The following is a 26,800-nucleotide window of genomic DNA, read 5'->3' as shown; positions in this document are numbered from 1 at the left end:
ATGAGGGGACACGGGATCAGAGAAAGTCGGGACTGGCAGGGTTCTCTAGGCTTATCTAATGAGGGCAGATCTGCGCATCTCACTGATGGGAAACCGCAAGCAGAGAAATGCCTGGCACTCCTGAAAGCCAGGCTTCACCGGGACTCCTTCCCAGAAAGAACCTTCCACGTCCACCCCAGGAGGCCATCAGGGAAATGTAACTAGGCATATCTGGCTGGGATTAAGCCAGGTGAAATGTACACCCATTCTGGGAAGATCTGTTGTCATCTGTTGCACACAGGGGACTCTTCCCCCATCGCTTCTGGCTTCAGTTGTTTCTCAAGTCCCAGCCCTCCCCCCTAGCCTCCCTCAAGTTCTCAGGAGAATCCGGAGTAAAGTATCTGGAAAAATTACATCATGGTATCTTAGGACCGTGATATCACTTTAAAAAGACAGCCTCGGGGATCCCCTATTTATCCCCCAAGGGCCAATCTCTGTTCAGAACATGCCAAGCACTGCGGCTGCTCGTGTGAACTGAGGCCAGAGGCTTTCTGAACACGAGAAGTTGAGGCAGAGTGGGGCACCTTGGTGCCGGATCTCTTTGCTTCCGTGTTTGTTCTCATCTGATCCCTGAGTCCCCACATCCTTCTACAGAGGGGAAAATGATATACAGCATACTGTGCTGTTTTGAGGACCAAAAGATGTAATCTATGCTGAGTCTAGCACAGAAACTGGGATATTGAAGGCTCCATGGTCTCTGTTCCCTCTCCCACCCTTTCTTCATACCACACTGTGTGCTAAGGCAAGCTCTGGCAGTAAGGGGAGGGCTGAGGAGTATGCTTCAAACACCTTGATCCTTCCGGAGGAAGCTGTGAGGGCCTAAATACAGTTTTATGTTCACTTGTATTACTTTGTCCACCCCTAAGACCTTGGGTACAAAATGGAATCTATAAAGAGTTTGGATAGCACGGTCATGGAGTATGTGGCTCCTGGCCGACAAAACTCTAAAATTTGCTAAACTCCTTCCTCCCAAAGGAAGAGATGAATCCAAAAACCTCAGGATATCCCCAATCTAATTTGTACCACGTGCTTGAATTAACTCTGTATTAGTCCAAAGTACCCAAGGACATCCTGTTGATGCAGCCCAAATTTAAATAAAACACTGCCTTTCTAGCAGGTGGAAATCTCGAGTCGACCGTGCCTAATTCCTGCTTGGCTTAGAAGCAGGCAGCCTTCGCTATTCACCAGCACCCTTGGGCACAAACCCAGGAAACAGAGGTATTGTTTGCTGTCCCAGAACAGCAATTATGTTCTTAGCTTCCTAATCTCTTTTACTGTACAAAACACCACAGAAACACTGTAAATTGTTCCTAATTAGAGTAGCTGGATTAAAACGCCTTTTATTCCCCCAAATTCCAAAGTGTATTTCAGGTGTGTTTAAGCTTTGAGCAATTTGTTCAGATTTATTTCTTGGTCAGAGTCCGCCCCCTGAAGTTTGATAAAGGTAAGTGCAGCACAGCCCTGCTGCCTTCTTAACAAAAGGTAAATCGTCTTTCCATTTAAGAGTCCTCTGAAAGGACATAGCTTTGGGGCTCTTACCAAAATTTTTATCAGTCTGAGAAACATTGTAGGTGCTACAGAATGACTATTCCTCAGCCCCTTTATTTATTCTGAAAGCGTCAGAAAACCCTGGAGAAAATTAATCTTTCTAAAATAGCTAGTTCCGGATCTGGAAGAGGTTATCCAATACAAGGCCAAGCAAACATAATTATTATTAATTATTATTATTATTATTATTATTAAACATAATTCCATGCTATATATTCAGTATGAAACTTCCCAACAGTGGGATTTCTTATTCTGAGTGCCTATTATATTCTTATATCTTGATACAAGATGGGAATAAGCAAGTCAGGGTCTTGACTCTCAGCAGTATTTAACCCGGTTGCTATCCTTGAAATCTTTCTTGAAAGCTTTTCTTACTTTCTGGGATGCCACATTCTCTTGGTTTCCCTCCTGCTTCACAGGCTGCTCTTGCTCATTCCCCTTTCCAGGATCTTTTTCCTCTCCCTATTTCTAGATGCTGGGGTGCCCTGGCTCAGTGCTTGGACCTCTTCACTTTTGCCCTGTACTCACTAGGTGATCTCGTCTGGCCCCATGGCTTTAAGCAACATCTCTAGCCCCGCTCTTCCTTTGACAATAGACTATTATACCCAGTGGCCTACTTGACATCTCAAATTGGCGCTCTCATAGGCATCTCAAAAACCTGAAGCAGCTGGCCAAAGCCACATAAGCTTGGAGAGCCCTGTGACTTCTGAGTTCAAGGAAATGAATCAAGGGGACTTACAACTTTAAGATAGCCCATGCCTTCTTCAATTCATACACACACATTCCACATTTATTTATGTTTAACCACAGTTACAGGGATATGGTTTCAAGACAAAAAAAAAAAAAAAAACCTTTAATTTCCTGCTTCCCAGAGAAAATCTCTGTTAACTGTTTTATTCCTTTGATAGTTATTTCCATATTTCCAAATATCTTGATTATAATGTTGCTTCTTGGTTTCTCAGTTTTATCGATTTCCAAACACAAAGAAAGATTTAGAGCTCTTCTGCCATCCCTCAAAATAGACTTCCTATTCTCCACTTTCCCAAACACTTATGGTGTTATTGTCTTGCTTATATCAAAATCACTTTTCATTATTGGTACTCTGTATACTCTATTCATAGCTGTGTTAGGTAGTATGTGTAAGTACTTTTTCTTTTCAGCACAGCATTTTGTTTCTGTTAGAGGTAACGCTTTTTTTTTTTTTTTTTTTTACTTGTTTGGATTTCTGTGTTCATATCAAAAATTTATCCCAACCCACCCCAGGGTATGTAAATCTCTTCTAGATAACACTCAGGGGTGCTTGGCCGGTTCAGTCGGTTGAGCGTCCAACTCTTGATTTCGGCTCAGGTCATGATCCCAGGTTTGTGGGATCGAGCCCTGCACTGGGCTCCACGCTGAGCATGGAGTGTGCTTGAGATTCTCTCTCTCCTTCTCTGCCCCTCCCCTGCTCACGTGCTCTGTGTCTCTCTAAAAAAAATAATTAATAAAATAAAATAGATAACTTAAAAAAGTAACAACACTCAGATCTATTAGGTATCCTACTCTCGCTTTCATCTTCTTGAGCAATCTTTCTTGTAGATCTAGCCTGGATCTGCCCCAGGTTGTTGTCTGGGTACAAACTCCTTTTAAGCCCACCCTAGATAGCCCCTCTGCTCTCTCTTTCATAGCATCTTTTGTTTTGGGGGTCCCAAGCCTTTTCCTTTCTAGCTCTATTGCCACGTTTGATACTATTTCCCAACAGCTTTTGGGAAGGGAAGCTTTGCAGGAAAATTTATGGAGAATTTTGGTGGCTGAAGTTATCTTTATTCTTCCTCACACTTAACTGCTTCTGGGTTGCAATAATTTCTTCTCAACGTTTTGAAACCATTCTCCATCGTTATCTAGCTTACAACGTTACTGCGAGGAGTCTGATAATATTCTGATTTTGACCTTTTACGTAAAACCTTTTTTTTCCCCTCTGAAAACGTTTTGTTCTTCTTTTTTTTCTTCTGTCACAGAATATCATAGAAGAAATTTCACAATGCTGTCATCTCAGTTGGTTCAAGCTGCTATAACCAAATACCATAGACTGGCTTCCTTATAAACATTTATTTCCCATAGTTCTGGAGGCTGAAAGTTCAAGATCAGAATGCCAATACTGTCGGTTTCTGGCAAGACCCTCTTCTGAGATACAGACTGCCAACTTCCAACTTGGTAGAAAGGGCAAGAGAGCCCTATGGAGTCTTTTGTAAGAGCACCAATGCCATTTACAAAGATTCCACCTTCACGATCTAACTACTTCCCAAAGGCCCCACTTCCTACTACTATCACTTGGGGGTTAGGTATTAACATATGCATTTGGAGGGGCACAAACCTAACTGTGGGTCTATTTTCACCTATCATCTCCTTGAGTGTGGCCAGGACCTGTGACCTACTTCCAGTAATTGAATATGGTAAAAGTTGTGAGATGTCACTCACCTGATTATGTTATACTTTGTCATAAAAGCCCACTGGAGTAACAGACTGTTCTGGCAGACTTACAGGCATAAGTGGCCATGTTAGAGAATCTCTTGTGTCAGGGAAGTATAGGCGGCCTCTGGGGTGTCAGGGTAACCTCTAACCAATAAGTCAGCAAAAAGTCAAGGTTCTCATTCCCACAACTGCAGAGAAATGAATTCTGCCAATAACTTGAAGGAGGTGGAGTTCCCCAGTCAAGCCTCCAGCTGAAAATGCAGCCCTTGATTACAGTCTTGTGAAACTGAGCAGAGGACACAGTTAACTGTGTCTGGACTCCTGACTCAGAACCTATGAGATAATAAACGTGTGTTGCTTTAAGCCCCTGTTTGTGGCAATTTTTAAATTCAGCAATAGGAACTTTTGCAATGTTTTACTCTTTTTCTGACTCTTTTATTGTTTTTAGTAGCATTTTGGGAAGTATCTGAGGTGAACGTGTGTGTAATCAGTGGATTAGACAAACGTGGCTTATGACATGTGATCAAACACCCTTTTTTTTTTTTTGTCTCTCATTATCCTTATAAAATTTATTCAAGAGTAAAAGCTTTTCTTTCCCACCAGATATGTTCCAGAAATTACTCCAACATGCTCCAATAATAGCAGCTTTGTGGTCACTTTGGATAGTTCACACACTCTCAGTTTGGTTATTAAGATGCTCAGTCTCATGTAATAATAATAATTACAAATAATTTGGCTTAAATTTCTATTCTCCCCCAACTCCCTCTCCAACTGAGTCCTACTCTGGGTTGGCTCTTTGCACTGGCACATCTTTGCTGATGGACAGTTTTGCTTAACTTTTCTTCCTCTCCTTCTACCCGCCCCACCTTGGGCAATGAGGTTTCTGACCTCCTTTCCCTCAAGTCCAGGAAGAAAGATTTGTATTACAAGATGGGGTTGCCTTCATATGGTGCCAGGTCTCTGGATGTAAGGGAGGGAGTGTTCGGGAACTCTTCTGAAATTTCGTATCCCTGACCTCTCTCACGTGCAATTCCTTTAGCTCATACAAATTCATCTATATTCCAGGTGCTCATCCCCTAATCTGGCTTCACCTCCAACTTCTTTCTGCTCGATCTCTACCACTTTGGGTGGCCTCCTCACACAGCACCCAAGACAACCCCGTATTGTCTCTCTCTTGCTTGCTTGTCTCACCATTCTCCGTAAGAAACACACACACATGCTTCACTCTGACAAACTGTAGGCATGTAGGCTGGTCTCAACACAGAGTCCATTCAGGGCCCCAGACCAGGGCTGTGGCCACAGTTCCAGGCAAGAATAAGAACCTCATCTTCCCCCACCCAACTGGTCAGCCATAGAAGGCTAAGAAATCCTTCATTAAGTTTGAGGTCAGGGGACAAGTATCTCTTCTTCTCTCACCTCTTGGGGTAGATGAGGAGGCTCACAAAGCAGCTTTCTCCAAGGAAATTCTCATAAAATTCTCATCTGTATATCTCTGGGGAGTATGGAACATCTACTGGTCTCTGATCATTTCTTTTGAACATCTCACTTTGGTATCTCATGTGTACTCCATCTTGGTGCCACATGGAGCCTTACATCTTCATTTGCTGTATGCATGCCTATTCAATCCACCACCATTAACTGGAAGGTCCCCTTGCTCTCTTTATTTGTATATTATGAAGGCTATTCATGTCAGAAGGCTAACAGATACTCTTAAGACTTTGTAACTCTCGGGGCGCCTGGGGGCCTCAGTTGGTTAAGCATCTGAGTTCAGCTCAGGTCATGATCTTGTGGTTTGTGAGTTCATGCCCTGCATCGGGCTCTGTGCTGGCAGCTCGGAGTTTGGAGCCTGCTTTAGATTCTGTGTCTCCCTCTCTCTCTGCCCTTCCCCACTCACACTCTGTCTCTCTCTCTCAAAAATAAATAGACATTTAAAAAATTAAATACAAAAATAATTTTAAAAAGACTCTGTAAATCTCAAAATAGCCCATTCAGAAATCTGTTCTGTGTCCTACTTGAACATGCCTAACGAATGTTCATTGTGTCCATGGGGCTGAATTCAGATGCACTGTCCTAAGTGGGACCTATTGCAGTAGAGAGCCTGGTCTAAGAACCAAATGGTTGGCACAAATTCACATGCTCTATTGCCTTCTTCCATCAGTGACTCCAATGGGCATAATAAAAATGCATCCACATCTCCTCCCTTGTCAGTAGAAAGGTGGAAGAATGTGGGGCAGCGACTGTCCAACCTGGAGTTTGATCTTTACAGGCTCACTCTTTACTAAGTGCTGGCACTCACATCTGACCTCTCTAGCTTGCCAGACAGAACTGTTGACAGTGGGTATATCCAGGCAATATGAGGTGGAGACTGGGAGGAAGCTACCCCAACCCACTCTGATGCCATGAGCAACGGGAGCCTTAGAGACCTCTAAGATCAAACTCTTGGCATGAGCACTGACACGTCCATGAGAGGTAGGGCGTGGCGGCGAGGCTTCACCAAAGAGATTCTGTAAGCAGCAACTATGGATGAGTGAGAGGCAGAACAAGAAAGGGAGGCCAAGGTGGGTGGACCTAATTAGGGTTACCACAAGTGACTATGCAGATTATGGCCTAAACCACTTTAGTTGGCACAATTAATATCACAGGTGTGAGAATGGCACCCTCTTGAGTACACAGCCTGTAAAGCCATATGTGGTGACCCTGGAAAATTATGGTCATTGCACCTGAGATTGTCCTTCATCATTCCCTTGGGGACTTCAAGAAATAACTGAGAGGATATGTTGAAAGACCCTATGTTCAATTAAACAGACAGATAAGAACCCTAGCTGCTTGTTAGGAATTGAACTGCGTGTCTGCAAAATTCATATTTTGAAGCTCTAACCTCCAATATGACTGACTGTGGAGACAAGGCCATTTAGGAGGTGATTAAGGTTCAGTGAGGTGATCAGAGTGGGATCCCCATCTGGTAGGATGGGCGCTCTTAAAGAAGAAGAGACACCAGAGACCTCTATTAGCATGCAATGAGAAGAGACCATGTGGGGACATAGCAAGAAGGTGGCTGTCTATGAGATGGGAAGAGTGGTCTCATCAGAAAATAACCCTAAAGACAGCTTGATCTTGGAAGTCCTAGCTTCTGGAACTGTGAAAAACATGAATTTCTGTTGTTTAAACTACCCAGTTTGTGATATGTTGTTATAGCAGTCTGAGTTAATATACTACTATAGATAGCCATTAAAAGTGGACATGACTTCATCTTGTAATCATGGTCTGCTGAGATTCGGGACATGAGGACTACATGTAAAATAGGGACTAGATGATGCTTGAGATCCCTCACAGACCAGAGAGTGTAAGATTCTAATTACAATTAAATAAGCAGTGCCCTTGCCTTCTAGTCTGACTTATAAAACCCACTTCCTGTTAAAATTAACATCCACGACTATTATATGTATAACAGCTATTCATCATCCGTGTTGCCCTGCTCACATTATTTCCCCTTTGTGCCTTCGTTTCTGCTGCTGTAAACCAGGGACAGTAAGGTTCCCCACTCCCAAGCTTCTTGTGAAGATTAAGAGTTAACATATGCAAGGCACTTAGTGCCTGGCAGGGAGTGAGCAGTCTATGAATGTTGCTTCTTCTTCTTTGACCTCTTACCATTATCGTCACCATCACCATCGTCATCACAATTATTGTTGAAAGAAATCTGCCCTTGCAGATTTTTAGGATGTCTAAGATTTCTAGAAGCAGGGACGAGTCAGATAAGGCTCAGTCTTTCTGGGCCCAGTGGCCAGGGTTGAAACACTGGCGAGCCCAGGGGGTGAAAGTATGGAAAGGAAATGTCACTTCGTGTGGTGCCTGTCCACCTGCTGCTCTCTGTCTCATCTGAAAGTGGCATTGGCTGTACATGTAAACAACCCCAAAAGTACTCACAGTGGTTATGAAAGAAAACCAGGAAAAAAAAAAAAAAAAAGAAAACCAGGATGTGTTAGGGTATCTCCCCGGAAGGTGACAACCAAACTCTCCCTCAATTTGCCTCTTACATCGAAAGAATTCTGGGAGTAATGAAACTCATATCTGACCTTATAAGTATTGTTAAGGTTGAAGGTCATTTCTAAGGCTGTTATGGGCCATAGAACTGGACTAGGAACCCAAAGTCCTAAAAGCCCTCAGTACCCCTTTACTGGCTACACAATCTCCACCTCGTTGAACATCTGTTTCCTCATTTCTGCTTTAGATCTTCCTGGACATCTCACTTCACTGGACTGGGGGCCAGATGAAATTACAAGGTGTAGACTGAAAAACACTGCCTTACGTATAAAATCATATCATTATACTTCCCAACTAATGGCTACAAAGCTGTGTGAAATAGAATTTTTTCATTTTATTTCTGAATGAGTTTCAAAGGTAAGTGACTGAACCTAAAAAAGAAAAAAAAAGGATAAAATCCAACTGGAAAATTTGGGAGGGAAATGCCTCTTCTCTAGGAAATTTGCGCCAATGACTTTTTGATAGGAAGCGCACGTGGGCCATCCATTTATCTCAGGTGATTTCGTGATGGTTTCTGACTGCAGTTCAGATGCCTAGGAATGCGACAAGAATAATGCTATTTCATGAAAAACGAAACTGCGGTCTGTGGCAGTGAACAGCTGGTACAACGGACGCAGCTTCTAATAAAACCTACTTTCCTACGTTTATGAAGCAATTCCTTTGAGTCAAACCACATGGAAATAAACGGTTCCATTTAAATGAAGATAAAAAGAGCAGGGATAGAGCTGCTGAAACCTTCTCATTTTATTCCAGATGCCCACATCAGAAAATTCCATCTAATATTGTGCTAATTTTTTCACTGACATTTAGTTCTAAATGTCAAGTTGCACCAAAAATTTCCCTTGATTTTATGGTTCGCAGCCTTACTCAGTTGATAAAAACTGGGTTAGCATGATGTCATTTGACGATTCTCCCATATGGGAAAGAGCATAAATGCCTAGGAGAGGAAAGAGACAATAAGAGTTACTGCTTCTATGTCGGAATCAAGCATGAGACCAAAATGAAAATATGCCTAGCCAGGTCCTTACAACTCTGGACAGCTCCGGAAAGATGATAGGGAAAGCTACAGAATGTAGTTGGCTGATAGGCAGCCACATTTTCATTAATGCCCAAGAGACTTGCGTTTATCAGACGTCTCTCATAGGAGAAGAGAAGCACCACAGCTTTCAGATACGGCTGAGAGGTGAGATAAAGTAGGTGTGAGATCATCAAATATAATTGCTAGAAGGAAACTTTGTGGTCTCTTAGGTTTTTCATATTACTGACGAGGGACAAACATCCAAAAAGGTTAAGAGATTTGCAAACAACACGCAGGCTGGTTGGTGACAGTGATAACAGGACCCAAGGTTTCTGGGTGGGCACACTGGACATTTGGGGAGGGAAGCCTTTTCAAGTTCAAACACCTGAACTTTATTTGGAATTCAAATAATTTTTCTTAGAAGCTAACGTGAGTGGCCCATTTCTCTGCCCTCATAAAGGTATTAACCTAATTTAACATGTAGTGAGACTTGGGCATTTAAATGTGACTTCAGCTTAACTTGTAACACAATACCTCTTCCTCACCCCTCTTGATCCACTCTTCTCTAGGCATATTGCAACCCTTTGCAAGGCATACATATCAGTCTTCCTGTAGCTGAATATCATTGACTTTAGCAACAGCCAATAGATGAGGGTAAAAACAATGCATGTCACAGCTGGAGGGGACAGTGCTTTCTCACCCATAGCAAGTGGTGGCTTCTCCCTTTGCAGGAACATTTTAGAGGGGAGGGGATGCCTAATACCTGGCCCATGCCCACTGCTCAGTTGCTGACACAAGGGGAGTGACTCTCCGGTAAGGACAAAATTGGTGTTCATCTAACCACACTCCTGCACCCCATGACCCCAGTGATCAATGTCATCAATTTACATAATGTCTAAGTGAGGAAATGGTGGTAATTTGTGATGAAATTAAAAGGGACACCATGGGTCTCCATGACCCTCAAATCCTTAACAATGTTCGGTCAGCCCTGAGCACCATCCAGATGAACTTCAGACATATGACCAGCTCATATTCCTATACATCTCACCTAAGGTTTTTAAAAGTACCCCTTCAATTTTCCTCATGTGATATATTCATATTCTTTCTTCTATTTTTTATTAACCTTTGGCTTATTGTTAACTCACCTTTGTGTTGCAGTGGGTTGAAAGGCTTTGGGAATTTGGGTTTGGCAGATACATCTGTTGAGTTCTGCTGCATAAAAGAAAAACAAGTCATTCGGAAATTAGTTCTATTCGTTTAGTGATGCTCTGCATTTCCGACATCTTAATGTCATTAGTGAACCTTTACTCCGTTTACATGGTGCACTATTCTGTTTTATTAGAGTACTCCTTTCTTACGCTTTCTCCTGCTTTAATCTTTTTAAAATGCCTAAGGACTTATTTCTAAGTGAATCTTGTGTTCCTGTATATTCTCACAACTTCTGACAACAAACCAGAAAGAAGGTGTTTTTTTTTGTTTAATTTTTTTTAATGTTTGTTTTTGAAAGAGACAGAATGCGAGTGGGTTGGGGCAGAGAGAGAGGGAGACACAGAATCCGAAGCAGGCTCCAGGCTCCGAGCTGTCAGCACAGAGCCCGACGCGGGGCTCGAACTCACGAGCTGTGAGATCATGACCTGAGCCGAAGCTGGTCGCTCAACTGACTGAGCCACCCAGGCGCCCCAAACCAGAAAGAAGTTTTAAAGAGGGCATTATTGGGGTGCCTGGGTGGCTCAGTCGGTTAAGTGTCCAACTTCAGCTCGGGTCATGATCTCACAGCTCGTGGGTCCCCATGTTGGGCTCTGTGCTGACAGCTCAGGGCCTGGAACCTGCTTCAGATTCTGTGTCTCCCTCTCTCTCGGCACCTCTCCTGCTCATACTCTATCTCTCTCTCTCAAAAATAAACATTAAAATAAATAAATAAAATAAAGAAGGCATTATCTTTTTTCATGTCTATGTTTACGTTTCTTTGGTTCACACATGTATCACTAGGAAAGAAACCCCAGGGGGGAAAAGCAATAGTTCTATAAAAATGGTCTCAAATAAAACTTTGCCTTATTCTCACTCATCTTAGCATTCAAATCCCTTTGTGAATAATCCTTTAGCAACTGCTGCAGAGGCTAAATAGAGTTCAAAAGTTTGAAAACTGAATTATCTCACTGAAATCAAATTTTTAAAATGAAGAATATGTTCTTATGGGGCAAGGTAAATGTGTTAAGATACACTGTATCCTTTTCCACTCACCAGTTGATTTATTCATCAATTTAACATCTCCTATTGAGTACCACTGTATGCTAGACACTATGTTAGGCACCAGGAATATTAGAAAGAATAAGATCCATTTTCTATCACTGTCCATATCATGAGGAAGCTAAATCAAAGTGGAAGAAAAAAGGTTCTTGTTACAGTGGGCAGCCCAGTGATAGCTCCTGATTTTCATGGAAATATAGAAGCTGCTACCCCACATTGAGCTCTGGAAAAAAAAATTATCATAGAGAGAGGAATGAGAAATGTCTGAAAGTTCCAAAGCAAAATAATTGATTTTCTAGATTCAGGACTTAGTAAACATATACTAAAGAAAAATTCTACGGTCATTATCATTGCTTTTAAAACTGCATCCTGCCCCATAGAGAGAGAAGAATCTTAGATTGCTTAGATTTCAACACACTCAGGGATTTTACACGGTCTGAGGTAAAGCAGCCTCTTCAGACATGTGAATATATGGGGCTAAGCTCTTGGTCAAATAAAAGGACCTGAATCATTGGAACCATAAATAATTAAATATCTTCTTTCTGGAGGGAAATTCTGTAGAGGCCACCAGTGTCTGCCTCTTGGTGAAGAGCTGCAGAGAACATGGCTAGAGACGATGGAAGGGCCAAGAAGGGTCCCTGAGCCCTCAGCAAGGATTTGAGAGAAACTGCACCACGGGTCCACACGGTGTCATGGCAGCTTGAGGGATGGTCCTTGTGGAGAACACTGTGGGCTACTTTCATTCCTTTCAGCCAACAACCCAAATTTCACTGCCCTTTTAAGACTCCTATTTTGCCATCCATTTTCCCATCTCTTATTGGATAGCCTTTTCTCCTACTGTAAAAACAAAACAAAACAAAAAAGTATCCAGGTCTGAATTCTCTCACCCCCTGACCCAATCTACACACGTTGCTCTATCTGCATCAAACTGATGCTTCCTGTGTCCAGGGAAGAGTCTGACCCCTCTGTCTTAAGTCGAGCTATTCCATGTGCCTTCCCAAGAATCTTCTTCCTTCGGTCATCCTTCCCAACCCCCATTTGTCTTCAGACTATCTTTGCTGGATCATCCCTCCCAGCATATGGACTTGCTCACATCCTCGTGACTCAGCTCTACCATCACTGCTGTCCTGAGTCTGCGTCTGCTTTCCACCCTCACTCTCTTTTCTCTCACAACGAGTTTCTTGCAGGAACATTCCCACAGAGGTATCTTTTCCTCCCCTTCTCATTCCTCAACCGGGGTAATCTGGGTTCCTGTTTTACGTTCAAACTTCCTCAGCATTTAAATGTGACTTCAGCTTAACTTGTAACACAATACCTCTTCCTCATCCCTCTTGATCCACTCTTCTCCAGGCATATTGCAACTCTTTGCAAGGCATACATATCAGTCTTCCTGTAGCTGAATATCATTGACTTTAGCAACAGCCAATAGATGAGGGTAAAGACAATGCATGTCACAGGTGGAGGGGGCAGTGCTTTCTCACCCACAGCAAGTGGTGGCTTCTCCCTTTGCAAGAACATTTTCGAGGGAGGGGATACCTAATACCTGGCCCATGCCCACTGCTCAGTTGCTGACACAAGGGGAGTGACTCTCCGGTAAGGACAAAATTGATATTCATCTAGCCACACTCCTGCACCCCATGATCCCAATGATCAATGTCATCAATTTACATAATGTCTAAGTGAGGAAATGGTGGTAATTTGTGATGAAATTAAAAGGGACACCATGGGTCTCCATGAGCCTTGGGAAATTACGAACACCCATCTTCTATTCTGTCAAATATACATTTATTTTAAAGCAAGTGAGCCACCTAACCCGAAAACAAAGTCCCACTTTTGTCATCTGATTTAAAAATGACATTGGAGGGGCACCTGGGTGGCTCAGTCGGTTAAGCGGCCGACTTCGGCTCAGGTCGTGATCTCGCGGTCCGTGAGTTCGAGCCCCGCGTCAGGCTCTGGGCTGACAGCTCAGAGCCTGGAGCCTGTTTCAGATTCTGTGTCTCCCTCTCTCCGACCCTCCCCTGTTCATGCTCTGTCTCTCCCTCTCTCAAAAATAAATAAAACGTAAAAAAAAAATTTTTTTTAAAATGACATTGGAAAAGGAGTACAAATCCACAAGATGCCTCAGTGACCACAGCTGCCTGCTGACCAGTGTCAACACTTTACATTAGAAACAGGGAGAAAAAACACTGTCAGGCATCCTTACTTTTGTTTTTGTTTTAATTTATGTTGGGGTGTTTTTCTCTCTTTGGTTTTCAAATGAGAAAAATTCTGACTTCCTGCTTGGTGGGGTGGGGGGTGTCCTGTATTACCTTGTTAACTTCAGGTCTTTCTATAATGCAGTCACATATGCTGTAGCTCCCTCCTTTTCTGAAGAATAGTGAGTGATTTATTAGTTTCACATTTTCTGGTTGAAGAGTTTGGTTCTTCAAGACATAGACTCAAAATCACAGAAAGTCAGAACTTCTGCTTTAGTGACCAGCCCAACAGTTAATATTAACAGTTGAAACAAAAATTAAAACCAAAAGGTACCATGTGACTTTCCTAAAATCATTCAGCCAATTGGTTACTGAGTCAGAAATACAGGGCAGGTATGCTCTCACGGGCCACCGATCCCTAACTCACAACAATTTCCGATACTAGGAAATGCAGAGCCAGGGAAAAATTTTAAGGTCAAAGGTTAATTTCTTCACAGTTGGGCTTTTTTTTTTTTTTTTTTACTATTATTATTTCAAAAGATTATCTTGTCCCTTATAAAAATCTCTAAACACCATGTAGGTTTACATCGACTTAAGTCAGTTGACTTTTATCAAACACAAAAATCTCTGCTTTAGAGCTCGTTCTGAAAGGCCTTCAGTGTTTTGCTGAAAAGCAAAAGACTAAATTGACTTCAAAAATACAAAACATGAACACAAAGGCGTTTGTTCCTACTATATTCTCCTTAAATGGATTGCACTATCATGGCAAAGAATGAAACAGGAATCCTCTGTTGCCATACAAATGTCTCCGTTTGTAGATTTAAGAGCTACAGTTGCAAGGGACAGTTATACCCACTTAAGAGGGAAAACTCAGAGAGGACATTTCACATATTAAAAGTTAATCAAGGACTTCACCATTTACCTTTATGAAAGCAAAATGGTCTGCAGGAGGTCCAGAAAGTCATTCAGAGAAAAGGGTCTCACTGACTCAAGATATTGGCAGACAAGTCAGACTAAAGCAAATGGTTGCTCAAAGGTAGTTGCCCACAAGAACACCCACAGACCTCAGTGCTTGAACATCTTTGTAACTTTCCCTGCCTTCTCATTCACTCATCTATACACTCATTCATTCATTCACTCATTCATTGTCTCACTCACTCAACTTTATGAGTATTGACGCTGTGCTAGGAACCATGCCAGATAACAGAAATATAATGGTGCCACAAACTCAAGGGGTTAAGCAAAAGGGCTTGCTGTAAAATGGCACACAGAGAAAAGTATGAAACCGGAACTTCAGGCATTGGACTCATGGCAGCAGATGATTACCTTTGATGCTTGCTTCTGAGAGCTTAAAGGAGACAATTTGTTGAACAGCAATTGTCGCAGCTATAAGGCAACAAAGAAATATTGAAGACAGGCACATATTCAATCATAAAAGACAAATCCAGAACAAAACTACAGATTGGAATTGTTGTTTACTAGAGGTATTTCCCGGAAGTGCTTAATAGACCTTAACCATGGCTATCTGATGAAAGGATTTGTTATATTTGTTTGCTTTACCTATAAACAAATCTAAGATTCAACAAAGAACAACAGTACCAAAAGCCGTCATAATTCAGATCCTAGGCAATAGTAATTTATAATAATTGCTAAGTTGAAATTTATCTTTGAAGTAAAGACTTTCCTGACCATGTGAATGATGCCATTAAGAGAATTATTTAGTCTCCTCAAGAACAGCAAATTGCTTCTCTGTAAACAGGGATTTTGTGTATGTGCTAAAATTGTGCTAATTATAAAATATTCTTATCTTCTTATTAAAACAAAGTCCATATCGCTTAGCTTACTGTCTTTACGTCTCTCAACAGACTTGCTCAAAGCTTGGGCAAAATAATGAAACAAGTTGATATAAAATTTTTTCCATAATCTTTTGCTCACATTGGTTGTCTTTCATTAGAGATTTTATTTAATGTTAAAGGCTATTTAATATTTACCATATAAAACTCTAGAAATATGGGAGGAGATACTTCTTTCAGCATGTTCTAAGTAAATGCATACATTTAATCGAGGAGAAACAGAAAATTCAACCTTCCTGAAAGTACTTTCGCTCTTCAATGACTGCCAAAAGGTGGATAAATGCAGCAAAATGAAAAGTAAAAACAATTTCCCTTTTTTGTCTACAATGTTCACATTGTATGTTGTGATTAGTTCTATATAGTTTTATTATCAGAGGTGAGTATTTCCACTGAGTCTTCCTGAGTCTACCTTTTATAAAATTATAGAATTTGATTACAAAATTACCCAGGGTCTCACCTCTATTGTGAATAAGAGCCCAGAAATCTTATTGGGTTGGATGCCTGGATTAGAAGAAGAAAGAGATAAAGAGAGAAATGAACACACATACCTTACTATCCCAGAGCATTCCAAAACATAAGATGAAAAAACCCTAAAAAAAAAAAAAAAAGAATAGATCACGTGCATGGTCTTATCTTTTCCAGAAAAATGAAGCACTGATATGTAATACTATTCTATCACCCAACATGGAAGTTGTTTTCTTGTCTGTCTTCCTACTAGACAGTGGGCTCCTTGAAGGCAAGGACCCTGGGTCACTCCCCAATGCCTGGCATAACACAAGCCCTCAAAAATATTTGTGTCGAATGTATAAAGAAGTGAGTGAATAAAGTTTTAAATGCGTGCCGAGATGTCTTTTCCCCCTTGTGTCATCCTAAACCCAATACAAATCACTTCCATTTGCCTCTATATCTTAGTCTTTCTTTAGAATAGGCATTAAATAAACATTGACTAAACATTTATGATGGCAGTGGGCATTGAGGTCCAACCCTATGATCAAACGGAGGACCTTTATCTGCACCCTTTCCATCAAGTCCACCCTTGGGGAACCCCTGGAAGAGGCTTTCTTGTACCTTGGAATCCTCTTCCCTGTCAGAGCACCCTCAACTGGTGCCTGTTCACACAGCATATCACCATGGGTCTGCCCTCAACAGGAGCTCCCTAAGCCCGTCACCATTAGGTCCGTGCTTTCGAGGTTTGCCATCTGTCCCACCACTGAAAACATTCACCAGTATGCTAACATAGGTGGAAAACCACTTGCTTTTAGAAGACGTATTAGCATCTGCTATGTGCCAGGCACTGTGCTAAGAGCTAACTTATGCTATTTAATCTTCACATCTACTTTATGATACAGGTAATGATATTATCCGTTTAACAGATGAAAGAATTGAAAGAGAGATTAAATAATTTTTTTATGGGTCACAGTTGATAACGTGACATATTTGAGCTGAGACCTCTTTAAGTACAGAGCTCAAATGTTTAACCACCACCTTCCCAAATCATTGTCCAGAGGGGACCAGCAAATTTTCGTCAAACCAGGATTAAAGGCTCTCTTCCAGACTCATCAAATCCTAAAGATTACTTTGTCTACCTACTCTCTGACCACTCTCTGGTTGTGGAATGTAAAACCCATGCTTTGCAGCAGGGGTAGGCCAACTTTTTCTGGAAAAAGCCAGAGAGGACATGTTTTAGGCTTTGCAGGTCATACTATCGCAACTGCTCAGCTTTGCCAGTGTAAAGAAAGCAGCCGCAGACCGTATCTAAACAAACTGGTGTGGCTGTCTTCCAATAAAACTTTATTTACAAAAACAGAGCTGGCTACAGTTTGCCAGGTCCTGCTCTGTCATGCTCTAGAGACTTCCTTTGCACCATGCAGAGTCAACAAACACTCTTGATTTCTTTCCCTTTCCCTGTGTGCTTTTGCAGAGAGGTCTGCCCAAGAGAAAGGGGACTGACTCAGCAGCAAGAGGGATTAACGTTAGTTATATGAACTCAAACAGATTTAAAATCCTGGGATGGAGGGGTGCCTGGGTGACTTCAGTCGGTTGCGTCCGACTTTGGCTCGGGGCGTGATCTCATGGTTCATGAGTTCAAGCCCCGCATCGGGCTCTGTGCTGACAGCTCAGAGCCTGGAAGCTGCTTCAGATTCTGTGTCTCCCTCTCTCTCTGCTCCTCTGCCACTCACGCTCTGTCTCTCTCTCAAAAATTAAAATCCTGGGATGGATTACTGAAGAAGTCTAATAGTCTGCTTCAGTATAAGAATAACTCTTGGAAAATATGGATCCTTTTGTTTGTTTGTTTTCTATTCACTGTTGCCAGGCATTGTTGGTTTACAGACCTGGTGGGGCCAGGAGAGGACATAGCCTCCAGAGTGGTATCACCAACCTCAGTTCTCTATAATTATTCCCATCACCTGATGATATAAGAAGTTATTCTTATTGTTCTTACCTGGAATGCATTGAGTAATGCAAAAATAACATGCCAAGCCAGATTCCGGTTGTCCACTATTGTTCCTATGCCAAAGCCCCAGGTGAGCCCCAGCAGAGGGGTCAGGATGAGGAGGCTCTTCCCCATGCGGACAATAGTGGCCTTGTTGTCCTGACTCGGCCTTTCTCCAACAGTGGGCCTCCAGAGCTTTGTGAGAACTAATAGCACCACAACCAAATTCACAACCACAATAGTCAGTGCAGGAACAGCAAAGGCCAAGAGGGGTTTGCTCTTATCAGACCAATTAAGCCAACACACGTCTTTCCTTTCGTAGCCATTGCCAGGTTGCGTGACGGCAATGGTGATGACAGATATGATGAGAGGGCACCCATAGCCCAGGCAGAACCCGAAAACCATCATCAAATGCAGGCCCATGTGATGGAACACAAAGAGGATCCGATAAGCTAGCAGGATGCCAAGCATGAGCATCCAAAAGAACAAGGAGAGGTAGAAAAAGTGCATAAAAAACACTGCAGCTATGCAGACTCCAGAAAAGCTTACTGTGGAGTCTGCAGTGGCAGCAACGATAAACCAAACATCAGCAATCAGGAGGCACAAGGCTATGTTCACCATGCAAATATGGCGCGTGTAGGAAGTTTGGTTTTTCTTGACCTGCTTCCAAAATAGAGCTTCAATGATTAGGCATAAGGTGAGACTTCCGATGGAGATGCCCAGTCCCACAAAAGTGATCCATTTCACAAAGGGGATGATGGCAGGGGGGACAAAGGGTGACATCAGTATGGAGAAGGAGGTCAGGTGAGTACATTGGCACGTCACCGTGTCTGGAGTTTCATTCACTAGGTGGCAGCCCGCATTGTTCCATTGCAAATGCCTGAAATCCCAAAACACACAGTGAGGCTGGCTCAGATTTGACTCTGTCTTGGGAAAAACCAGGAAAATTTCATTTATGGAATAGTTTTGGATAACCGTGGATATCACTGGCCCATTGACCTGAGCATTTCCATTTTTGGCAATGGATAGAATATTCCCCAGGGTCAACGAGGCCATGCTGATAATAGTTTCTGGAAAGGACCCCTGGAATTGGTCTGACCCAATTAACACATGGCCTCTGATGGGAATGGAAGTATTTGGGGGCGATATTTTAGCCTCATAGCTGTAACCCATCTCAAGTTGGCTTTGGAACCCTGGAATCCCTCTCCAGTGAATGAATTCCCGAGAGAAACTCAGGGGCAGAGCTGTCGAAGGTACGAGGCTGCTGATGTTTTCCAGTGTCTCCAGTAATCGTGAGCTGGCATGCTGTTCTTCCTGCAGTAACACCGTCCAGTTGGTTACTGATGCTGAATTAAGGATGTGGTCAGCAATACTGATGACATCCTGAAATACAAGGATGAAAGTCGGTTTGCATTTTGAATAAGCAGTTCAGAGGACTAAGAGCAGAGAGTCATTAGAATATTAGGTATACTACAATTGCGGGGGCGCCTGGGTGGCTCAGTCGGTTGAGCATCCAACTTCGGCTCAGGTCATGATCTCATGGTTTGTGAGTTCGAGCCCTGCCTCGGGCTCTGTGCTGTCAGCTCAGAGCCCGGAGCCTGCTTCGGATTCTGTGTCACCTTCTCTCTCTGCCCCTCCCCCACTCGTGCTCTGCCTCTTTCTGTCTCTCAAAAATAAATAATGCAAAAAAAAAAAAATTTTTTTTTTTCAAAAAGTATAGTACAAATGCCCAGAGAGTTGACTTGGTTGAGGACCACATTCAAATTCATCAGCAATAATCAGCTTAGTTGCTCTGCACGGTGGAAGCTTTGGGTTAAGAAACTTGGGTCAGCAGAATCATATAAGTCTCAGAGTGATCTCCCCAGGGCATTCATATGCACACTGGGGATCCAGCATGGCTGACAAAGAATCCTGTGATGTGGGTTGCAGCAGGGCCCATTTCTGTCCTCAGAGATGACCAACATGGCTGCCTTATTAATAGTTCAGCTGAGGCTCAAGGAGTAAGATGTTATTTTGAACTGCTCTCCAACATTATGTTTCTTTTGCTAACATCAGAAGTTCTAAATTCATGTCATGGACGTTCAAGTTTTAATCCATGTGTGTTTATGACCATTTAATAGAAGAGAATATAAAGTAAAAATCCTTAAAAACTGGACAAGCAACCAGGAAGCATGGAATTATTGTGGGTTTTAAGTGTCAGTCTTAGTTTAAGAGATTCCTTTTCCTAACAAGCCCTTGAAAGGTGGACCGTGTCTCTGGCTTATGGCTCAGGTTCCCAGGCATTGTCAATGCCCCAGGCATTGTCACTCTGAGTCTCACCCTAAATGGGCCCTCTGTGGCTTCTGGCCCTGAGTCCCATAGCATGCTTCTTGTACTGCCCCTTGGAACCTCTGCCTTCTTTTGGTTTCTGTTTGCCTGTTCTGTGCTCTTCAGTTTATTTTTAAAATTTTTATGTCATTTTGTTTTAGCTGGCTTCTAGTAAACAGCACAAAGCCAGGCTTTAAAAAAAAATTTTTTTGAGCATCTTTCCTTTGATTCAGGGAGTTTAACCTATTTATATTTAATGTCATCTCTGACATATCCATTCTATAATCCAGTTGTGTAAAATATTATGTACTTTAACATACACAATGCATGTATCCAAAATGGTTGGAAGGACATTTAGTTAAGAGATATTTATTGAGTACCTTCTATGTGCTACTTGTCATTTTGTCATTTTCTAGGCACTGAGGTGATACCTAAAATGTAAGCAATGGCTATTCTAGGGTGACCAGATTACATATCTTTATTATTATTTTTTGTCCATTTGCATTTCTTAGTAAGCAAGTTTTACTTGCATAAATTTTAAGCTAATTTTTATTTGTTTGTTTGTTTGTTTTTGAGAGAGAGAGAGCATGTGCACGCTCGAAGGGGAGGCACAGAAGGAGAGGAAGAGAGAAAGAACCTAGGCAGGTTCCATGCCCAGCCTAGTGCTTGATATGGGGCTTGATCTCACAACCATGAGATCATGACCTGAGCCAAATCAAGGGTCAGACACTTAACCGACTGAGCCTCCCAGGTGCCCTTAAACTAATTTTTAAATATCCAAACCAGGGGCGCCTGGGTGGCTCAGTCGGTTAAGCGTCCGACTTCAGCTCAGGTCAGGATCTCGCGGTCCGTGAGTTCGAGCCCGCATCGGGCTCTGGGCTGATGTCTCAGAGCCTGGAGCCTGCTTCCGATTCTGTGTCTCCCTCTCTCTCTGCCCCTCCCCCGTTCATGCTCTGTCTCTCTCTGCCTCAAAAATAAATAAATGTTAAAAAATTTTTAAAAAATAAATAAATAAACAAATGTTAAAAAAAAATTAAATATCCAAACTAAACCTTGAATTCCCCGGTCAAAATGAGGGAGTTCTTAAAATATATACTACTAAAATTAGAGCTTTTAGCCACAGGAAAGATAACTGCAAAGACAGGAGAAAGTTGGCACCTGTGCCACACAGTGGAGAGGCTCATTCCTTCCTCTAAGCCTGCCTAGAGGCAGCCCCTCTTTGAACTCACATAATCAATCCCGTGACTTCATTGTACACTGTGGAGGAAGCAGTAAAGCTCATACAAAGACTGTTACATGACTCTTCAGTCTTTTTTTCCCAAAGGTTATTTTGAGAGAGAGAGAGAGGGAGAGAGAGAGAGAACACGAGTGGGGAAAGGGCAGAGAGAGAGGAGAGAGGAAATTTCAAGCAGGCTCCACACCGTCAGCACAGAGCCTGATGTGGGGCCTGAGAGACTGTGACCTGAGCCAGAATCAAGAATCCACGCTTAACTGACTGAGTTACCCAGACGCCCCTCTTTGGTCTTTTTCAATGGTGGGTCTTCAACTCAGGCTTTTATCATTCTTCCTAAGAGACGGAGCACACCTAAGGTGAATTCTTAGGATGCCTAGGTGACTCCGTCAGTTAAGTGTCCCATTCTTGGTTTAGGCTCAGGTCATGATCTCACAGTTAAGGAGACCATGCCCCACATCAGGGATTCTTTCTTTCCCTCTCTCTCTCTCTCTCTCCCCCTCCCCAACCTCTCGGGTTAAATAAATAAACTTAAAAAAAAAAAAATACAGGGAGTTCTTCTAGCACAGGCAGACCATACCTCCATGGTTGAATTGGACACCTTGAAATGACTTGACAGTGACAGAGACAAGATGTTGTCCAGAATGGACACCACTGAAGCCAGATTGCCAGCTGTAGTTGATGGGTTTTGCCGAATGACGACTGAAAGATTTCGCACCAAGGATGACACAGCTGCCTCAGTGGCATTGCCTGCGATCACACTGAAATTCTAGGAATAAAAATGGTTAGGTTCTAGAGAACAACAAATGCTTGTGTTTCATATACATTTTTACCCTGATTATACAGAAACTGATATTCAGTGAGATTTGGTGACTTTCCAAACTACACAGCGGGAAGTGGAAAGGTAGGCTCTACTGGCACTAAGTCCTATGTTATATCCACCATACAATGCCAAGAAATCCTTGTGGGATGAGAAGGCAAAAGGACATATGTGGAGATAGGACTACACTTTTCATTGGATCAGGAGTTTTGCTTCTTCCTTCAGGCTCCCCTCTGCCTTCGCTACACTGAGCTAGCTCGAAAGGCAGCCAAGAAGGGATATTCCTTTCCGTTCAAAGTCAACCCAGGAATCAGATCCCATCTGTTTTCTTTTTTGCTCTCCTCAACTGACAGTGCTGTTCTCTACTCAAAGCACCTGGGATCTGCCTGCCCTCACACTTGGAGGGGACTAGTCCCAGCTATGGTCCCTGTCTGGAACCGATGTAGAGAAGGCAAGAACAAGGATAGACTCCAGAAGCCATGTGGTCCAATCTCCCTCCCCAGTTTGCAGATGAGAAAACTCAGAAAGGAAGCAGTAAACTTTCTATAGTCTTCTGAGAAAGATCATTCTGAGTTTCATCTACAATAGCAGGGTCTCTGGCTGGGAGATAAGTTCTGCTCAATATGGACATCTATTTGCAAAATAGTGTCTGTGAACTGATCTCAGAGTCCCTTCTTTCTTTTCCTTGAGTTCTAATCCCTCACCATTTGCTTCCATCTTTCTATCCACCTTGCCTTAAGGACCTGAAGCTTTCTAAGGAAACATCATGTGGAAGTCATAGTCCAGGACTGGATATCAAGTGATCACGTTTTTAGTTCAGTGCTATTGCTACCAGAGGGACCATTAGCCTCTTAGTCTTTCAATTCCTGATCAACAAAAACGGGTTGATAAGCCAGATGGCCCTTGAGATCCATTGCAGCTCTGTCATTGTATATGGTTCACCCCTGGCTGACCCAGTCCCTGCCCAGGTTTCTGATGTGTGATCCTCTCACTTGTACTGAGTTTACAGCTTCTGACTCACACCTTCACTTAGATCTTTGATTCCCCGGCTTTCTGGACTTCTAAGGGCAGCTTAGTTGCTGTTTTACTATCTTAGAACTCTTCAGCATTGACTCATTCCTCTGTAGCACCCTCCCAACTAGAAACATCAACTCTGACTTGTTCTGACTCTCTCGGCTTCCACCTGGACTCTGCTACCCATGCCCATACTCCCTGGGGTTGCCAGGCTCTGATAACACCCTCGACCTCTGTGCACTAACCACTGAGACAAATTGATATATTATCTACCGCCTAGCCCACGCTCACTGGGGGATGCCCACCGTGAAATTCAAAACACGAGACAGACACGCTTCACCTTCTTCAGTTCGTCCAGCTGAGAGTGTACACATGTCTCCCTGAGGACCTGCCACCCAGAGGGCTGGCACCTGGCTGTAATGTTTCCAGTGTAGCCGCTGCTACAGGGAAGAGTGTACTCGTCATTCCCGGACCCAAATCCAAAGACAATGCTGTTACACTGGGCTGGGAAAAAAATGGAAACAAAGAGGAAAAGTGTCTAAATATCCCGGCATGCCGTATAAACCATACGGCAGTGCTTTAGAAGTCATATTTTCAGAGACAAAACGCAGGCAAAATTCAGGAGTAGAAATCTGTCCTTGATGCCCAGCTTCAGCCTTGTCAGTACCCTTTTGTCCTTTCTGGCGCCTTCCCCAAGGCTGGCTGGTGTCTGATCTGTGCCAGCACTCTTGCTTTTGATGGGCTATCAGCTAGTAAGCCGCAGGTGGAAATAAGACAGGGTGCAATCACTCTCAGGAAAGAGTTTCACTCTGCAAGGAAGTGTCAGAAAATCAGAAACTCTTCCAGGAGCGAGGGAACAAAGTAGTAATGATACGGTTAAAAGAGGAGCAGTTGCCGTGGCAGGGTGGCACGTGTGTTCCTTTGAAAGCTTCTCACGTTGTGACCAGTCACGAGTTTGAGTCGTTTCCACCACAGCCTGCTGAAAAGCCCATCTTCCACAGTGTCTGCCCTGGGAACTGGAGACCAGATCGCACCGAAATAGTCCACTGAAGCTGAGTTTCATCATGGTGAGGGGGGAAAGGCTGACTGTGTCTATGGAAAGTCAGTCTTAGAACAATCCTGTATCAGAAACATTTCCAGTCTACTCCCCGAAGACACAAGTAAGCGACTAATTAAAGGACTCCCGTAACCTGAGCCAGGGAAGGGAATTGGGTAGTACCTTTTCCAAATACTCTGAAAGAGCCGTCTTCTAGTGGGAACAGCTTGCGAAGGCCTGCCTTCACCTTCTCAGCCACCTGTTCGATGGCTGACAGCAGCTCAGATGTGCTGCTGGAACCCACAACTTCAAACCCAGCAATGATGCTTCCATCCCTATAATGACTATGTGGAAAGAAAAATGAGATTCATTCAGTCACGCGGGGCCTGCTGTGTGTATGCACGGCATTGGGTCCACAGGAACACATCAAACAGATTTGGTCCCTGCCTTCATGAAGCTTACATTCTAGTGGAGAAGACAAGGCAAATAGGGAACAAGTGACCAGCATACATAAACAATTATATATAATTTATATAACATAAAAATATACATATATATATATAATATATACATTTAGTTAAGTGTTATAAGAGACAGGTGCAATGATGAGAATAGCAGGTGGAGGGGCACCTGGGTGCTCAGCTGATTGAGGGTCTGACTCTTGATTTCAGCTCAGGTCATGATCCCCGGGTCGTGGGATCAAGCCCTGAAGCTGGCTTCATGCTGAGTATGGAGCTTGCTTGAGATGCTCTCTCTCCCTCTGCCCCTCTCCCCTGCTCATGTGTTCTCTCTCTTTCCAGAATAAAATAAAATAAAATAAAATAAAATAAAATAAAATAGCTTTAAAAAATAAGAATAGCAGGTAGAGATGAGGCTCACTTTAAATAAGGCTGGATAGAAAAGGCTTTTCTGTGCAGAGAGTCTCTGAAGCTGAGGCCCAAATGATGAGAAGAAAAGCTAGTATTGCAAAGAACATCGATGTAGCGTGTCAGCACGTGTGAAGGCCCGCATGCAGGAAAATGTCTATGAGTGGGACAAGTTGAAAGACTAGCTTCCAGGGGTGGCTGGGTGGCTCAGTCAGTTAAGCATCTGACTTCGGCTCAGGTCATGATCTCGCTGGGTCGAGCCCTGCGTCAGACTTTGTGTTGACAGCTCAGAGCCTGGAGCCTGTTTCAGATTCTGTGTCTACCTCTCTCTCTGCTCTTCCCCCGCTTGCTCTCTCTCTCAAAAATAAATAAACATTAAAAACAATAAAAAAAAATAAAGTCTAGCTGCCAGGTCAAGAACCGAAGTTGCTTCTCAATGTGCAAATTCTTCAACTACGTTGAAGAATTCTAGCATAACTAAGTTTTCAATGAGCAGGAGAGAAATGGTAGAAGATGATATTAGATAAGCAGCCAAGAGCCAGATCGAATAGGGCCTTAGAGTTTGAATTTTATTTTTTATTAAAAGGTTTTATTCTTTAGTAAAAGTCAGTGGTATGCTCAGGTTTATTGCTGAAGAGCATCACTCTGGCTGCTGCATAGAATGGACTGAAGAGAGGGAAGCGGGGAAACAGGAGGACTCATTAGGAAAGAGGTGATGGTGGCTTGAACTTGGGTGCAGTGTATGTGGAGAGAAATGGCCAGGTTGTACTTGAAGACTGAGCCACTGGAACTGCTAAGGATGCTGGGAATGGAGAAAAGAACCGGTCAAGAATGACTCCAAGGGATAGAAAAAACAAATTGCGGTGCATTCGTACAATGGAATAGCACTTGGCAATAAAAAGGAGGCAGCCCCTGACACTGAGAAAAACAAGAATGACCCTCAAAGACATTATGCTGAGGGAAAGAAGTCAGACACACAAAACAATTACACATTGGGTGATTCCATTTGTATGAAGTTCTAGAATAGACAAAACTAGCCTATGATGATAGAAAAATGAGCAGTGGTTATTTCTAGTGGCAGGTAAGGCATCGAATTGGCTAGAAAGAGGCACAAGGGAACTTTCGGGGTGATGAAAATGTTCTGTCTTATTAAAAGGTGGCTGATGCAAGCATTTGTCAAAGCTTATTAAACCGCACACATGAGGTTTGAGCATATCACTGTACATAATTATATCTCAGTAAAAAATGATCACAAAGGATGACTCCAAGTTTGGGTCTCTGCAACTAGAAGACTAGCACCGCTGTAACTGAGATGGGCATGATAGCAGGAGAAGTAGGTTAAAGGTTCTGAGAAGAAAAGTTGGAGGACCCCTGTTTTGGACACATTATATGTGACGTGCCTGCTAGAACATCAAGTGGAGATGCTCACAGGTTGTTGGATATTTGGGTTTGGACTTTATGAGAGGAGCCAAGCTCAAGTAATAAATTTAGAAGCCATCAGCTTACACATGGTGTTCGAAGTCATGAAAACAAGTGAGATCACATATATTAAGTTAATCCTGCAATAATTCCATGAGGTACACATTGTATTAGCCCCATTATGTAGATGAGGGAGCTGGAATCCTAAAGAGAACTTGGGTCAAGCAATTATTAGTTATTAACTGATACTCCCAATATCAAATTCTTAATCACTACACCGA

At 42.8% G+C, this 26,800-nt stretch overlaps 1 protein-coding gene across 3 annotated transcripts in view; it reads right to left on the bottom strand.

Moving 5' to 3' along the window:
- Positions 1–8,654: 8,654 nt before the first annotated feature.
- Positions 8,655–26,800, bottom strand: part of ADGRF1 (adhesion G protein-coupled receptor F1) — a 41,218-nt gene continuing 23,072 nt past the window's right edge. For 2 of the 3 annotated variants that reach the window (XM_053222709.1, XM_015071161.3), the window contains 8 exons: positions 24,418–24,578; positions 23,539–23,702; positions 21,945–22,133; positions 17,836–19,209; positions 15,941–15,982; positions 14,866–14,925; positions 10,243–10,309; positions 8,656–9,016 (listed from right to left, as the gene is read on the bottom strand). In XM_053222709.1, the coding sequence (XP_053078684.1) occupies positions 8,943–9,016; positions 10,243–10,309; positions 14,866–14,925; positions 15,941–15,982; positions 17,836–19,209; positions 21,945–22,133; positions 23,539–23,702; positions 24,418–24,578 (2,131 nt within the window). In that variant the 3' untranslated portion in view covers positions 8,656–8,942. Of the gene's footprint in view, positions 9,017–10,242; positions 10,310–14,865; positions 14,926–15,940; positions 15,983–17,835; positions 19,210–21,944; positions 22,134–23,538; positions 23,703–24,417; positions 24,579–26,800 lie in introns of all 3 variants that reach the window. The other variant, XM_027057607.2, reaches the window with a different exon arrangement.

Source organism: Acinonyx jubatus, chromosome B2 (assembly GCF_027475565.1).
Source record: "Acinonyx jubatus isolate Ajub_Pintada_27869175 chromosome B2, VMU_Ajub_asm_v1.0, whole genome shotgun sequence".
In the NCBI taxonomy this organism is placed as follows: domain Eukaryota; kingdom Metazoa; phylum Chordata; class Mammalia; order Carnivora; family Felidae; genus Acinonyx; species Acinonyx jubatus.
The sequence above is the reverse complement of the archived record's forward strand: the minus strand, read 5'-3'. Positions and strand labels throughout refer to the sequence as shown.